Consider the following 16,288-nt stretch of genomic DNA (forward strand, 5'->3'; position numbering starts at 1 on the left):
TCGAAAGGTCAGTTCGAATGTTGTCTAAAGTCGGAACACCTGTGCTCTGTAGTCTGCGGCAAAGTTTGAGGAAAGCAGAGTTGCGTCCGCCTTTTGCGTTCTATGCAAACAAGCTAAGATTTGCTGCTATCTAATATGTCGAACGTATTGCGATGGCAAATCGCTAGATCGTGTATAAGATACAAAAGTGATGTTTATAAAAATATAGCAGTTGCAAAACTTTGAAACAAGAGACCTCTGATTCCGCTGGGATAAAGTGAGCAAGGGACGTCATCGTTGTTTATTGGTGAAAATCACAATATTGCGAGCAAGCGTACTTATAGAATTCGTATATAATAGTAAAGGTTGATGGGAAAGTAATAAAAAAAAAAAGATCGAAATCGAGTCCTTATGGGATCGGCTGGTGCAAATAGAATGCAGTTCGCTTATATCGCTTGAACCGTATTTCGGCATGTAGAATTAGGTGAAATTCTGTTACACTCTTTCGGGTGATATATTTAACATACAGGCGCCATGAGATGCTATAGAAAGCTTTCAAAATGCAAATGCGTCAGCTTAGCTTTTGTATAAAACGAATACACTACACTAGTAAGCCTCCAGTAAATTTGTATTACGTCAGTGAATGAGCAAATTACACGTGTAACAATTCCAAGGTAGATCCCTATGAATAGGTCCTGTCAGGTATGGTTTCATATGAATTAGATATCGCAAAAGAATCTTTCATATGTTATCGTAATCCCGCTTTTCTTTCGAATTTTGTATTGGTTAATACGAGTGTGTCAATTGACGATTGTGTCCGGCGTGCTTCCAAATTTCAGGAAGAAGGTGACAGTGAGGTGGAGATCGACCTGGACGAACTTCTGGATATGGAAAACGATATATTGCGAAAGGAGTTCCTGCTCAAGAAACTCCATGGAGCTAAGAAGAGTCGCGATATAGTCGAGAGCTTTGTCGAACAACTGATCAGCCGTGCGAAGACTCTCTGAGGAGTTTAATCTGACAAACACTACTAATAATACAGCAAAATGGGAACCCAGGAAAAACAATTCAAATAATCACAATGTCAATAACAAGAATGGCATCAAACGAAGCAAATATTCGCAATAATAGAAAAATGAATAGGAGGTAAGGCCGCCTCGTATTTATTCCTAGGCACATATACATACACACCAACATCGACAATCTGCATCCGTCGGATAGGGAAAAACACACGAACAAACGATCAGCGCCGAATGTATTCTGATATAAATCGATTTCTTCTTTGATAACTGCCTCTGCAGTAGGATCATTAATGGTTTCGACATCAATGACAAAGAGTCACCGCCTTTCGCTTTGGTGATGGTTTTGGATTGGACGCGTTCAAGTTGACTCTGAGACGCTTATTTAATGACGAGCTCTGCCGGCCTTAGCGTCCTGATGAAGTCCTTTCAACGAAAACTTCCTTTTTCCAACTACACATGGATTATTCGACATAATAATTTGATTAGCCATTACATTTGATAGAAACTATGATTTTCCTTAGAGTAGGTTGTACACACATATATAACCAGCTATCTCCGATCTAAATCAAAACCGCTTCTAAATAGAAGACCTGCTGGCCATTTCAACAGGTACTCATCTTATTATCATTGCTTGATTATAGTAAATACTAATTCGATATCATCTGCTGGCTTTCTCCGTAGGTGTAATGGGTCTATTTTCATGGGATCAATTATCCATAGAACATCAGAGGATAACCAAGTGGCCGGAAATCAAACGATGGGTAAAAGCACCTGTGACGATACATTTTTCATTGCTTGTCGCAGATGGTTACATGCGATCATTAGTAATAATCTCCTATATATTGATTGCACTGTGTATGTCTGTGGTCTTGTCACCTTATAAACGTTTCATTGTGAACTTCCACAGCGGTTAGATCTCGACGAAGCGCACTCGGATATGAAGAAGTGCAAAAGCAAAAATAAAAACAAACTAATAGTAGGATAATGCGAATAGCACAAAGTGCGCCAATGCGTGAAAGAATTATTAGTATATATATATATATATATATTTGTATTACTGTATCGTAACTACTATTCGAGTGTTATTTCTTTTGGTACCATCGAAGCAGCTTACAGCTCGTGATTTGCCGAACATAGAAATATGGCGACGCAGTATCTCATGGTTCTACTCTAGAGAATAACTACAGGCTTATTTAGCAGCGAAGTGATGGGGCAGGACACGCAATATTGGGAATGACCACACCGGAAAGGCAAATGATCGCACTTCTGGTAACAACCGCTTCACTGTCTCCCTACTGGAACGTAATTGAATGATGAACACCCGGCAAGTTACCAAACCTAATGGTGTTAAGTACAATTTTTCACCACAATATTTCCTCACAAAAATATTCTTCATTGACATCTTTTTCTTGTTTTTGGTACTGATTGGTCTGATTACCCGTAGACGTAATAAGTAATAGCAGTCACAGTAATAATAACTTATTATTATTGCGACTGCTATTGCTTAAATGTATTTGAACGAAAGTACATGGTAACGTTGATGCAAGGAGAGTCGGAGCAAGCGTGGAGTCACACGCGCAGTAAGTATCCACCTACCTATGTGATTGTTGTTAGCCCGAAACGTATCGGATACCTTTGACCCAAATTCCTGGTCAACACGAGCAGACTATCGCTCGTAGAGCTCATACGACAGCTCGGGAACAGGTGCAGCGAAAAAAGTAAACATGTCGAGTGGTAACAACAGCTTTTTGGTATGCATACGCTGGATCAAAAGTCGGATGCTAAACTATCTTCAGAAACAAAATATGGAAAAGAGCGACTGTGTGGGAACGAAGAATAAAAGGAGCACGTAAACATAGAGTATTGCTAATAAATTGATATACAATAATACTATATGGTATGATGGATTCATTGGTGAGTTTCATTAAGCTTTTGACACACTGCGTACCGTATGTATAATGGTTTCTAGCAGAGACCCAGATTGCAAAAACGGCACGTACGTAAGCCAAAAACTACTGATTGTCGCATTGATCGTATGTTTTCATAATTTCACGGTGGCTTCATACTGCAGCAGTAATCTGCGGTGCAAATCACCAATGGAAACCATTGAAAGGGTAGGCAAGTCAGTCGTAGATGAAATAAGTATAACTGTTGTAACAGAATATAAAATCGGAGTGACGAGCCTAAACGAACTGTTAGGTCAACAGGCCGGCTAAACACAAAAAAGCATATAAAGACAAGGGAACCAACACTAAGAGTTGTGCTTCTAAGTTGACAACGTCGACGAAATTGAATTACTGGTCAAGAACGCCATCAACTAAAAAAGAGACGGTGACGTAGCTGAAACGACGATTGAATATCGAGCGGCTAGCCCCGCCAAGATGCCATGCTGTCTGTTCATATAATCATGTTATACACAATATATAAATGATAATAAATATTATATGAATAAATAATAATTATAATACCTACAGCAAGTGCAAATAAAAGTCTTTTGAATCAATACCTCATTATGTTTTCAATAACCTACCTATACGGCTAATACATGGGTTACCTATATACAATCACGCTATCAGATAGGTATCAGATCATGTTTACGCTTTGTCAATAGATTTTGAAGTGGATCTTCTAGGTCTTATGAAAACTGAGTGAGGAGCGTTGATTACCATGCGATACCACAAAACTTCGTTTCTTACTTCGCGCGAGTGACGCGACATATTTGTCGGCAGTTTTCAGAATACTGAATATATAGTACTATGTAATACCAAGTTATTCTGCAATGAAGTCCTACCCGGTTCAGCTTACATGATTGGACTATACACTATAAGAAGGTCGGTTAAACACAAAGATTTCCCGGTACATTTTCGTTCTTTTCGATAAGTAACTAATCAGACAGTGCTGAAAAATACGGATGTCTGATATATAATTCTTTCGTAAAATTATAACGAGAAATTTCCACTTACAAGTCACGTATAGCGTATTTACTGTCGACATTTCAATTCGATGGCATTATATGTTCCTAACAATGTAACTAGCTATCATTCATTAGCCGATGTAGTCAATCAATTAAGGAGCGTTGAGATTCCCGTCGATGAGTTCTAGCAATGGGTTGAGATCGCAGTCAACCTATAATATATCCAAGCATGCCACGTAAGCCTGCCCTTCTCGATCCTTGCGTGATACATTTCATAGAATCCTTCCAAATTAAGCAGAGTCACCTACGGCCAGTAAGTTAGCCATATTTCCCATCACATGATATTGGTGGATCCAATCTATGCAGATTGGTAAATCCGTTTGGTAAATCGCAAAAGTACGACTAGAACGAACAATTTCAGATTAGCGCAAGGTTATGCATAACTCAAAGTTAGATCTTGTACTAATTTACGTGCACGTCTACGTACATACATAAAATAATGAACATGAGCGAAACTAGATTTTTACCGATGTTTTCCCGAACCGAGCAACTGAAAATGGTAACAGGAGGTCTCGTGATCATCGAAACCTCTTCGGTAATCTAGGCCGCCCACTTGTCAGATAAATAATTATATTTGTATTACACTGTCTACAGGACGTCTGTAAGTAACGCCGCTGAAACACAATAACCTGCCCGCCGTTGAGTTACGTAGAACAGTGTCGAAAAGCGAATCCGTCGCGTACTTTAACCCAACTAGCTATCGCTTGTCAGCAGCTTTCGCTACCTTTTGACAGTTCTTCAAATGCCCCACGCCCACTGAAATTGTATTCTACTAATAAACTGTATCAACAGCTGAGAGCAGTCACATTGAAAAAGCCTGGCATGATCAAGACAGCTACTAGGCTAATACTTCGACAAAGGCACTATGGGCGGTGACACAAAAAATACTCAACAGTTTACGTTTTAACCGAGAAAGCCCACCTGTGGCTATCGTCGAATTCGTCAAATCAAATGGGGTTTAATTTGTAATTTATTTCGCTGAAGCTTCCGTTCTGAAATGGCATATCCATATGACGACAATTCTAGCGGCAACGTTATGATATCGTCACATAATGCCAAAAAATTAATTGGCAGTCGTGGATTTTTCATAGTTAGACAATCTATCTAGCAGACGTAAAGAAATTAATCCTTGAGTAAGTTCATATAATTTGTGAAACTATCAGACTAATTTCTGCAATGTGTACCTTAAGCAACAAGTAATTTCTAGTTACTCAGAAGCTATAGAACGCGTTTCATCAATATTTTATTATTTAGTGTTTGTCTTCATCTGTATAACGAATTTAGAAAGCATCACTTATTGCAGCTTCTTTCGATGATCTTCGGTATTTGACTAAAAAGCGCTCGCTTCCATTGGGCTTGTAAAGCACCAGACATGCCGTGCTTACCGTCAAGAATTATTGATTATTTATAAACTCCAGTTGTGCAACGGGCATAATGAAGATGTAACGTGGACAACTAAAAACAAGTAAACACAAATGTCGGAAATATAACAAACTTTTAGGCGCTCAAGTACTAAGTTGTTTGGTGACATGGTCTGTCCATTAATTACTTCGAAGTCGTACAGACGGAAAAATTGCAGCCGCGAATTAGGAGCTATGTTATCCAGACTTTAAACTATTATTACGAAATAGCTAAATGAGTGCCTTGAAAAACTCGAAAAAACCAATATACAATCCCTCTCTTCAAATTAAAACGACCTTGACTTCACTTACAGCTTTCATCTCGTTTTTTTTGCCTACAAAACTCAAAAATGACTATCAGCCTCGCTAAGTGTGGTCAAACCTCGTGTAGGTCAGAGTCTATCGACATCACTATGCCACCTTTGTACGTATGCGTTATACCATTTCGCCTTTATATCATTTATGACTTACACTATACACCCGGAGCTTCAATGTCACTTCGCTTTAGGTGCGCCTTTCTTGCCATAGGCCAGTGCATACAGGTCGAAGTACTCTTAAAGACCACCCACTCAGAAGCCATGGGTTGGTCACCTGAGTCGGATGTTTTGTTTATGATCGAGCTCTCCCCCTCCTCAAATTCAGTCGATTTCCTATACATCAAGGATGTTCTCTTTATAGCCGCGTCGTGCACACAATGCTTCTTCATAGCAAGCTAATTGATGTTGTTGTTGTTGTTTGCCGATATTCCAGCTGTCCAACCTATCGTCATCTGTCTGCATGTCGATTTTGCTAACCCTTTAGTTACGCCAAATAGTCAAATGATCTGCTATAATCGGTTGAGTGGTCCTTCAATGTTCCATTGCTCTATATTCGAAATGTGTGTTTGAACGCTTCCCAAAGATCCTAGTGGTCCGTCAGCTGGTTTCTATCACCGTCAGCTGCGAATGCCTCTCTGTCAGTTTTCTAGAGCTACGGAACAAAGCGAATTTACTACTATACGTGCAGCACGATGTAACAACTTGCAACGTAGCCGGATGTACCGTGCAAGTGAAATAGAAGGTGACAATATTGAGACAAATATATTTACATCGATGAAATAAACAATTGTACTTTTTTTTTTCTTTTGTTAAACCTTTCTATGTTATCGCTCTGTGAAGGGATGAAGTGTAGAAGTCCACAGGTGTTGCAATTAAGATCAATATGCTACACCTTTATAGGGTAGGTAGTTAGGATGTTTGCATGACCGAAACGTCACTTCGAAATCAAAGAAACGGAACTTAACTTGATAGCATATATTGTTTGAAGCACTTTTCAATGCTATACTACAATGATACACTTGTTAAATGTGTTGTATACGTTACGGTGGAGTTATGAAAATATTTAGTTACAATATCATCATGTCGTAATTTATTCAGAATTTTTACGCATAACATAATCGCTTGATGTTCCGAATGTTAAGAGCGTACAAGATTGTTTTTGGGGGTTAGAGATAAGTGCAATCCTTGAAAAATTTCCGTCCGTCTGCCCACTCGTACTATAAAGGTAATTGTTCGCTCTTAGCCGAGCTTCACTCGACCGACACAAAGTCAATGGACGAAGCTGGTTTAAAAAAGTGGAACTTTTAAGGTTGGAAAGTATTGGGCTCCAGACAATCGTATTGATTCATGGAAAATCCATGCAGTTCAATCGAAGAAAGTTTCTAGATAGATACTCTGTCTTGCTATGAGTTTTGAAATGAATAGTTTGTTAGCTATCAAGAATACAGGTAGAGTAAATAAAAAATAAGTTAAGCTTTAATTAGAAAAAGTTAACGTGCTAAGTATGAACAGCGAACTATTTTCAATCTGCTATAAACCACCAAATATGCGTTCGTCGTATCTATTTTTCTTATAGAATAGAGAAAAGATGTGTGGTACCCTCCTGACTTATGTAAAGCGCTGAGGAACAATTCGTTTCTAAGTGTAGAGCTTGTTTTTCAAGTTGATATACAGTGAAGGTAACGTTGCAAATTAATAAGCTATTATTATGCTAACGAACAATTAAAAAATTCAAGAGCATTCGTATAGGGACAGAATGAATATTTACGCATTTTTCTTACACACTTGACAAAATTGGTGGCATAGTGATAACATGCAGAATGTTCTTTCAGACCGGCTAAACGTTCGGTAACGCAGCCATTGCGACGATCCACTCGATGCCCAGCCAGCTCCACCCAAGTTTCTACTATTTAATATGTTATAGTGATACGCAATAAATGTCGTAATGTATTTACAATCTTATGATTATTGGATATAGAGAACAAGTCAATAATTAGCTTGTAAAATTGATTCTTTATGCATTGAAACCTGCCTCGTACCGTCCGCCTTTATTGCCTAGCTTGTGATTGCTCAGTTACATATACGTATCATTATTCTTACGAGCACTAACGGGGTGTTTGGTTATGTTCGTGTTTTTTGGTTTAGGAGCTACGTCGGTAGACGTCGTCACTCATAAGGTACCGCGGAACAGTGGTTGTAGTTCGGAAGAAGCGGCAAGCCAGGGACTTCTAGCCCCGTTCTTTTTCCACTGCAATGTATGCCCGTTACGTTTTAACTCGATTCAGTTTCTAAAGCGGCATAAAGCAAAGGTTCATGGCGAAGCCCAGGTTCCATACAAATGTCCGCGGTGCGTCTTCTCCTGTCACGATTACGCTTACTTCAGGTTAGTTTCTCGTTCTTGCCCTATTCCTTCTCTCTTGATCATTGAGGGCTTTTAAAATGACGTTATCTCGTAACGATGCAATAATTCTTTGAAATCCAAGATCGCTCACTGAAATATCGTCACGAAGACTTTTAGCACGCTAGTTGTACCAAGCCATGAAATATCTGAAAGTTCAGCTAGCTTAGGAAAAAGAGTTTTTGGTTTTATTTTGGAGTTACAGCGGCAGAAACAGCTCGCTGTATAAACCTTGTATTCGGCGAAGATCCAGACCCGCTGCAAAGTGGATAACGAAGAGTTGAGAGCTATCGTGAAAACCTATCTATTTCAAAATTCATATGTATTAGTACTCAGATCTAGCGAATGTAAAAACGTTATACCTAGGTTGAACTCGGTCAAATTAATAGATTAAAAAAAAATTGGGAAAATGGGTGCCGCATGACTTGAGCGAGGATCAACAACAGATATGAAGAAGATCAGATCAAATAGATGCTTCCATTTTTTTGCCCTCACGTTATAGCAATCATCTATTCTTGCAATAGATAACAATAGATACAAAGCCACAACACAGTTATGGCTTACAATTAAAAATATATCCTCTACGATGTATGCAACATTAGCGGCGGTATCTCGCACTAAAGCATACGTACAGCTTTGAAAGATTTTGGTATTTGTTAAGTAATTTATTTATTACAGTTTTACGGCTGAATTGCACTATCAACATTAAGAGGAGGTTATAAAAAAAAAAAGCTACGCATTAAATAGCTAGAATTAGTGAACGGAAATAAATCGCTTGTGTTACTGAACTGTACAATTTTTTTCAAACTCTAGACATATTTTGAATAAGAAAATTCTATTCTTGCCATGTCGATATGCCATGCTATATATATGATGTCATGCTCTCTAAGATATCGTAAAGCCTTATGCCCCGGACTCTTGCAATAGTGCAATAGCTTAGTTCAAATCCAAAGGGCAGACGGTCATAAAAATATGGATACTTAAATCAACTTAAAGCAACTAAGCCCAGTTAAAATTTAGTACGTCACATTTCTTATACGTTACATATATATATATATATATATATGTCTTATTTCACAGCTAAATTCGAGGGCAAGAACCTTAAGGTGGATACAGTATGGAAATCAAATGTAGACTAATATCTTTTTCGCGCATACTCAGACAATACTTATTTCATCGACATTATAGATATGCAACGCAGCAAATTCTCTATATGCGTGTTTAGTTATCTTTAATTATCTTGTATGAATTCGAAGATTTAAATTAAGATATGTGTGCTTGCGCAGAAAGGCCTCCCATCGAAGGTATTGCAGCATGACACCGCTTCTTACACAGTTGTGTGTCATGAAAAGGCACTGTGCCACACATAATGTGAAGCTCATACTCTAAAACGTGTGATGGTCCGTTCTATCTGGCCTTGAAAAGGCTTTATCAGCTATAGCCTTCGCGTTATAAAAATCAGCATCATTCTGAGCTGTCTTTCTATCCCCATGTAAACTCCGTATGGGCAGGAATAGTGAAAAGCTTGAATGTGCGTTTCAGATTTTTCGCTAATAAATGTATGTTCCTTAAAAGGCATATGTATTTGTTTAATGATGCACAATACAGAGGCATGGTGCGCTTTAAAAATGAAAGTCTGACTCGGTTCAGTTTTTTGACCAGTTTCGATTAAAGGGTGTTTTCAGATCATTTGTATTTTATAGAAAGCAATTGGGGCTTCCTTTATTTCAAATAAAATCAGTGCCATGTTCAAGGAAAGTTCCAAGGGCGTATGTGTTCTCACCGTCGCAACGACCTCTCGCCGAATTTTGCTTGTGATGTATCCCCTGAAAATTTGACCGTTCGTAGGCAAAATCACAGGTTCATGGACACGTACTTAAAGCTATCTACACACTTCAAGGTTGTTGTGCTCCGGGTGAACCACCTTGTGATTCGTGCTTACCGTTGTACTGATTGAATACAGCATGCTCTGTAGGACTGTATTCTGCAAGATCCGTATCAAACGAGCGCGTTGAAGAGAGCCTGTTTTAATCCATGGGAGCGCCACATCCTGTGCCCAATCTATGCTACTCAGCCGGAACACATAAATAAGCTTCCAAGAATTTCATTAGCGGAAGTGTGATGAGTCCGAAGCTTGTAGCAAAGTTTTTCTTCGCAATCGCCCTCCATGAATATAAGTTAAACGGACTACCTTTTCTCCTGGCTGTAACACTCAGGAGGGTTTTACCAGCATGTCGGTAGGCGTTTTTATCTTAAGTAATCACGGCATACTCGGTTAACAAGCGAACATGCGAAACGCATTTCCAATATGCTCACTGCGGATCTAGTTTGCGTAGTCGCCTTGTTTGACCAAGGTTGCTTCAAGAAGCGCAGTATCTCGAATATGGAGAACTTAGCTCCCAGCTTCTTGCGCATCATAGATGTTTCTCCATCATATGCATCAGCGTACAAAGGCACAATTGATAATATGGGTACATGCTCTATTAACCTTACGGAGCTTCTAAGACGTGTCAGTGACCTGTCCTGCCGCATATTTTTGTATAGTTTTTTAACTGTAACATATATTCTGCAGCACAATGTACCTACTGACGGATAGACCCAAATCTTCACCAGCACGAGCGTGGTTAATTTTCGTGTCAGGCGCAGTGCAATTGCTAGTCTACAATTTGTATTGAACCAAGAGCATTGTCAGCGAAGTTTCAGGAGAAGTATGCACGATTTTAAAGCTTCGTTCAAGCTTTCAGTGTAATAGTCAACTTTATGGTATCGGGAACAGAGTTGTCATTTCGGGGCCTAACAAATGTCCCATAGACGGAGATGTTTTTCATCAGAGAAGCAGCCTGATTCCAAGCGGTACGTATTATCTTAGAGCGTTCTTCTCACTTAAATGACTTGTTTTTTCAGTGTATCAATTTTTCCGGCCCTAAGATTTGATGCCGTTTTGTCGATTATTGATCTCCCTTAAACGCGAAGTGTTGCTATGTCAGAGCAGGTGGCATCCTAAGTCAGTAAGTAGATCCAGTAATGCTAACGTCCGGGGGACCATGGGTGGTCTTGTCTACCAGTATCACGATTCTCAATTGTTTTGAGGAACTTAGCTTCGGCTTCTGCCCTGTGATCGGTCTTGAGACAGATTATAGTTCCTCAGAAGGGCACTTCGCGACAATAAGACACCTCCTATGTTTGTAGATCCACCAGTCTGTGAGAAGAAGGCTGTTAGATTTGAAAGCGTCGCAAGCGGTCACTATATCTCTTTCTTGCATCAGTTCTGATATCGAAACGGGAACTGACAATGGTTGAACGATGACCTCGTGAAGCGTACTCAGGCAGGTTTAGGTCTGTGGTCCTGGGGCGGTCGCCAATGTTTTCTTAATATTAACTTCTTAATATATTATATTATATATATATAATATTAATTCCTTAATATGTTAAATAACTTATCGGTATTTTCGAATATGTTGGTCATATTTATTTTCTTTGTTAATCCAACGATTGTAAGAATTCTTTAAAAAAAAATCAGAGCAGGTCCCAGCGGTTCCATCACCTTGTCGCCAATTACCAACATTTATTTTTTTCGGGCGGACTTGTCTTTTCTGCAACAGAAAAGTCTTCCCTTGTCATAATGATCACGGCGCTCACTTCAGATTAGATTCAAGGGGCACGGAAGCTTACCACATCCGTGTGGATTAGCCAACTTTTCTTCAAGCGCTAGTCGACGGTAAAAGAGAAACAACACACACCATTTCCGAATGATGAACGGGTATCCAAATATCTCATTAAACTTCCTTTGTCCAATCCAACGCTTGAGCGTCGCACACGCTACATCGCCGTTACAGAAAGGGATTAGCTGATGAACTTGTCTCATCATCGGTTCTATAAATTACGTCAAACAATCCGACCAGGTGGGATGAAAAAAATACCCGTTAAACGTGATTCAACGCGTGGGCCGCTGAAGTACAGGCGCTCAGTGAAGTCGTGTGTAGAGACAACTAGAATTTTTTTACTATTTACCATGATCAGGTAACCGGGTCGCTCACCAACAGCAGTCACAAACTCCGTTTGGTACAACGGACAATATTTAACAGGCCCGAAATTAACATAAGCGTAATACACACACTGCAGGGAGCTCGGGAACCTGCGACTGTTCCTCTCAAACGTTCAAGCTCTAGGAAATATTATAGGGTGCTTAAGGAGTCTCCGGGTAATTTCAGTGCTTCCAGGATGAAAAAAACAATGTTTATGTGCCTTTTTTGTTTTTACGTTAATTCAACCTAGAGGGTTTAATGTTAATTGTATATGGAAAATTATAACAACCAAAGTCTTTCTAGAGACAGCTCGCATAGGTCAACCCTTTTTACGTAATTTCGAACTATAGCTTTGCGTAGTTAAGTGTCAGTTTTACCAATCACTTCATAAATACCGTGTTTCAGGTTACAGGTTGTTGTCGACGTAATTTTATAGACCCTATTCTTCACATAGTTTAACAGAAAAAATTAAGAGGAGTCAAATCACAGGACCTGGGAGGCCATTGAATGTCACCAGCAGACATCGAAGCTGGCTGTCGTAGGAACATGGTTCCAAGTGAATTAATTTTTGTTGCCCCACCTTTTTTTAAATCTTCTTTGCGTCCACTCTGTCGCTGCATTTTTGGCCACAAACAAATTTACAACCTGTCATGGTGGAACTTGCCTTCAACTATTGCTTCTTTCCCGTCATCATTTATAAAGAAAAAAAGAAGGCCCAAAGATTCTTCTGTTCCACAAGCCGCATGATGACGTTTTCTGAGTAAAATAATAGTTCGACACTCGCTCTTAGATTCTTTAAGCCTCGAACGCAAGAATTTTATTTATTCACATATCCATCCAGCTGAAAATAAGCTTCAGTAAAGAAAAATAGTATGGTCAAAAAAGTTGATAGGATGTCTGTTTCGCTTCAAAATGTAATCAGCGAGTAATAGGCGCTCGTGGATCCTTAACTCTTAGATCAACTAATTTTTATGGAAATGAAGAAGCAACCTTTGTCTCGACATAAATCACAGTATGCTCGTCAGCGAGCCAAGTTTTGAGTGCAATGTCGTGTTGAGGTCATTTGGCAGACATCCAGATTGCTCCTGACTATAGGAATGTTATGACTTTCTGGTTCGGTTCGTGGCTCTTTGGGCCACACACTATTTGCAAGTGAGCCAGTATATTCCAGTGTTTTAAACAATTGTCTCGTACCCTTCATATTCTAGGCGAGACTTGTGGTGTATGACTGTAATCGGCTCCCTATCTACGTAGTGAGTTTTCAAAAAAAAACCGAACATTGTTTCATCACAAACCGCATACGCTATTGTGGTCATTCCTTGATAGACTCTTAACTCTCGCTTATGTACGGCGGAAAATGACGTAAAACTCGAAACATAGGAGTGTACATGTCGAGTACTCGACTAGTAGCTGTTCATAGAATGCTGCTTTATCTATCGTTCGCAAGTTAGTAACGATGGTAGCAGTCAGCTCTGCGTAATTAGATAAACAAGCCAGTTGTCCAGTTTTGCCTAGAGCAAAAAGTACAGAAAGACTTGTAGATTTATGCAAAGTGCAAAGAATGTAACTTTATGGCTTAACAACATTGCTGTCTGATTCCGTTGTTGTAAACGAGTAAGACTATTTGCCACTGTGTGAAAATTCATATGTATACGTTCGGTGTGAGTTTTTAATTTAGATTAGATCCAATAAATTTTCTATCAAACTCGAATCTTTGTTTGCTTTCCATTATTCTATTTGACCGTGTTTGCAAATGGACCTTGTTCCGTGTAGGCACGCCTTGCGTTCCGGTAGCAGGAAGGTAAAATGTGATCCAGCAAGGATATTCAGTTACAGATTGCAAAAACCGATGTTTACATAAGGTAACCTAACCAGCACGATAATTTTTCGCGGTCTCTTCCAGACGACATATAACTGTTCATTCAGACATCAAGCCATTTGGCTGCACGTACTGTGGCTACGCGTCCGCCTACAAACACAACTTGAAGACGCATATCAAGAACATGCATGGAGAGTACCTCATTAAGTGTCCTCACTGTTTCGAGAAGTTCATCACTCGGGACGAGGTGGACAAGCATGTTCGTTATCACCATTTCATCTCCAAGTCGTAGTGTAAGCTTTATACAAAAATATATGATGGAGCTTAATATCTTCATAATACTCATAAACCCCAGCTGGCTTGTGGGATTCCGTGTGACAGTTGAACGTCGCACAACGTACGCATGGCAATATATATATATATATATATTGCCGTGTGTATATATATAACACAAGAAGAATATTAACTTATCGGAACAAAGAAGACATCGTGCAACTCATTTGCCTGCATTTTGAAATTATTACTATAAACGTTCCGAAGTCAACTTGAATTGAATGCCATTAGGAACTCCTCATTTTGGCTTCTTTCATGGTTTTCATTGAAACTATTAGAAACTTAATTTGTCTCATGACTTTAGCTGTACGATTAGCTGCAAATATAATTGCAGGACATTTACTATTACCCTTATTATTATCAGATCTAAGAGAAAAAATGGCAGCTTTATGCATTCTTACTCTTAAGGAAAAGTATTTATTTCAATATCAACGATCGCAAACCAAAGGAAACAATGAAGTAAAATGGAGTAAAAAAAAAAGCTCTTCAGTAAAATTTGACTGGCTGGGCGTTTCTGAGACTGTAAAACAAATAGTAACTGATTTGGAACCATAACTAACGATCTCCTTTAGCGCATTCCTTAAATTATTTTTTAGTAAATCTCATAGGCAAGTAGTATCCCGGAATAAACGTACATTAAAAAACCTAGTATTTCTCCATCGATCCGCACGTGACAAAGCAGGCACAGTGCATCAATCTGGCGACTGAAGTTTGATGCAGACAACTCTTATCGTTATTAATATATATGGGAACGCACAAAATGTTCTCATGTTAAATACAAGGAGGCCATTTTTGGGAATCGAATGCTAAAAAGCGCTAAAATAATTATTCAGATCCTTGTATATGGACCACTGTGTTTATCTTGTAGTGCACAAACTTTTTGTTGTTTCTATACAATGAGCTTTTTCGATTATCTTATTAATGCATAAAAAATGTCCTTCCAATTATAATAATTTTTGAACAGGCTGTATTAAATGGACTAGCTAAGGTGTAGCTGTTATTAATTTCTAAAAACGTAAACGATCTCTTTCAAGTTCTCAAAACCGCTGATTGCTAAGAAAAAAAAATCTCTAGTTTTTGTCCCGATGAGAGAACGAAGTGTGATTGGCCCGTAATAGATTAGCCTACTGTTTATTATTTAGTTAAATCTAATTGTTGGTATTATCTAGCATATTTTGGACTGAAAACTTCGGAAATGAAGGAAGCAAAGTACTGTATATTTGTTACTGGTAAGGGGAGTTCCGAGAAGTACTATGTTTGAGAACGATAATTTCTAGTCCCGACCCTGAATGTACATACTCCATACATAAAGATTTTAAGTATGCATATATAAGTAGGTGGCGCCATCTACGGACGCACTCACTCAGCCAATCTGTCCAATTATAAATCTATAATATATATACATGTACTAACCGCACCCATATGCGGTGTAGTCTATAATTAACTACGGGTGATTTGAGGGCGTCTGTATGGCGATGCCAGCTCACAGACATATGGAGATATTACAACAAGATACAATATTATGGCAAGACAAAATAGTCATTATAATTTTTTTGTAAATAAAATTTATTTTTTCCTCAATATGAATAATAAAGGATATTATACGTATAAGCATGTTGTTATCATTGTTCTCGTCATTTTTTATTTACGAGGCAAATCATTTGATACTTAATATCACATTTATACACATACTCAATCAGAGAGTAATTTTATTATATATGATCCCGTGCGCAAAAAAGTACAACAAATTTATTTAACGCAAAACGATTAACGAAACATCTTAGAGGCATTGTAAAAATATTTCCTGATATATCAGAAGCATTATGTTCGGCATTACTTGGTACTTGTAATTATACGACTATGTAGAGATGGCATATACAGAGTTCCTTAAACTCAGATACGCAAACAATGAGAGGTCAACTATTTGCGGTATTACTCTTAAGCCCCTAATAGCTTCTGTCAAATACGGCTTTTACTAGTTTTTTTTACTCAGTTTATATTTCAGTTAAAATCATCAGCAG

At 38.6% G+C, this 16,288-nt stretch overlaps 2 protein-coding genes across 4 annotated transcripts in view; both read left to right on the top strand.

The window, feature by feature from the left end:
• LOC111266650 (protein phosphatase 1 regulatory subunit 14C) overlaps positions 1-3,506 on the top strand; it is a 68,436-nt gene extending 64,930 nt beyond the window's left edge. For 2 of the 3 annotated variants that reach the window (XR_002684199.2, XR_002684198.2), the window contains 2 exons: positions 819-1,125; positions 1,683-3,506. Coding sequence is in view for 1 of the 3 variants with exons in the window: in XM_022844314.1 (XP_022700049.1) it covers positions 819-986 (168 nt within the window). In the remaining 2 variants the exon portion in view is untranslated. Of the gene's footprint in view, positions 1-818 lie in introns of all 3 variants that reach the window. The other variant, XM_022844314.1, reaches the window with a different exon arrangement.
• A 2,522-nt stretch (positions 3,507-6,028) lies between these two features.
• LOC111266649 (zinc finger X-chromosomal protein) lies at positions 6,029-15,878 on the top strand. The gene is made up of 3 exons (XM_022844312.2): positions 6,029-6,434; positions 7,525-8,075; positions 14,019-15,878. The coding sequence occupies exons 2-3, from the start codon at positions 7,816-7,818 to the stop codon at positions 14,224-14,226; spliced, it is 468 nt and encodes a 155-aa protein (XP_022700047.1). The 5' UTR covers positions 6,029-6,434; positions 7,525-7,815; the 3' UTR covers positions 14,227-15,878.
• Positions 15,879-16,288: the final 410 nt, after the last annotated feature.

Source organism: Varroa jacobsoni, unplaced genomic scaffold (assembly GCF_002532875.2).
Source record: "Varroa jacobsoni isolate VJ856 unplaced genomic scaffold, vjacob_1.0 scaffold_1105, whole genome shotgun sequence".
Taxonomy (NCBI): Eukaryota; Metazoa; Arthropoda; class Arachnida; order Mesostigmata; family Varroidae; genus Varroa; species Varroa jacobsoni.

Coding starts and splice junctions, on each gene's coding strand:
- LOC111266649 (XM_022844312.2), top strand. CDS start 7,816: ATGTTCGTGTTTTTTGGTTTAGGAGCTACGTCGGTAGACGTCGTCACT. Junction 8,076..14,018: donor CACGATTACGCTTACTTCAG/GTTAGTTTCTCG, acceptor GGTCTCTTCCAG/ACGACATATAACTGTTCATT.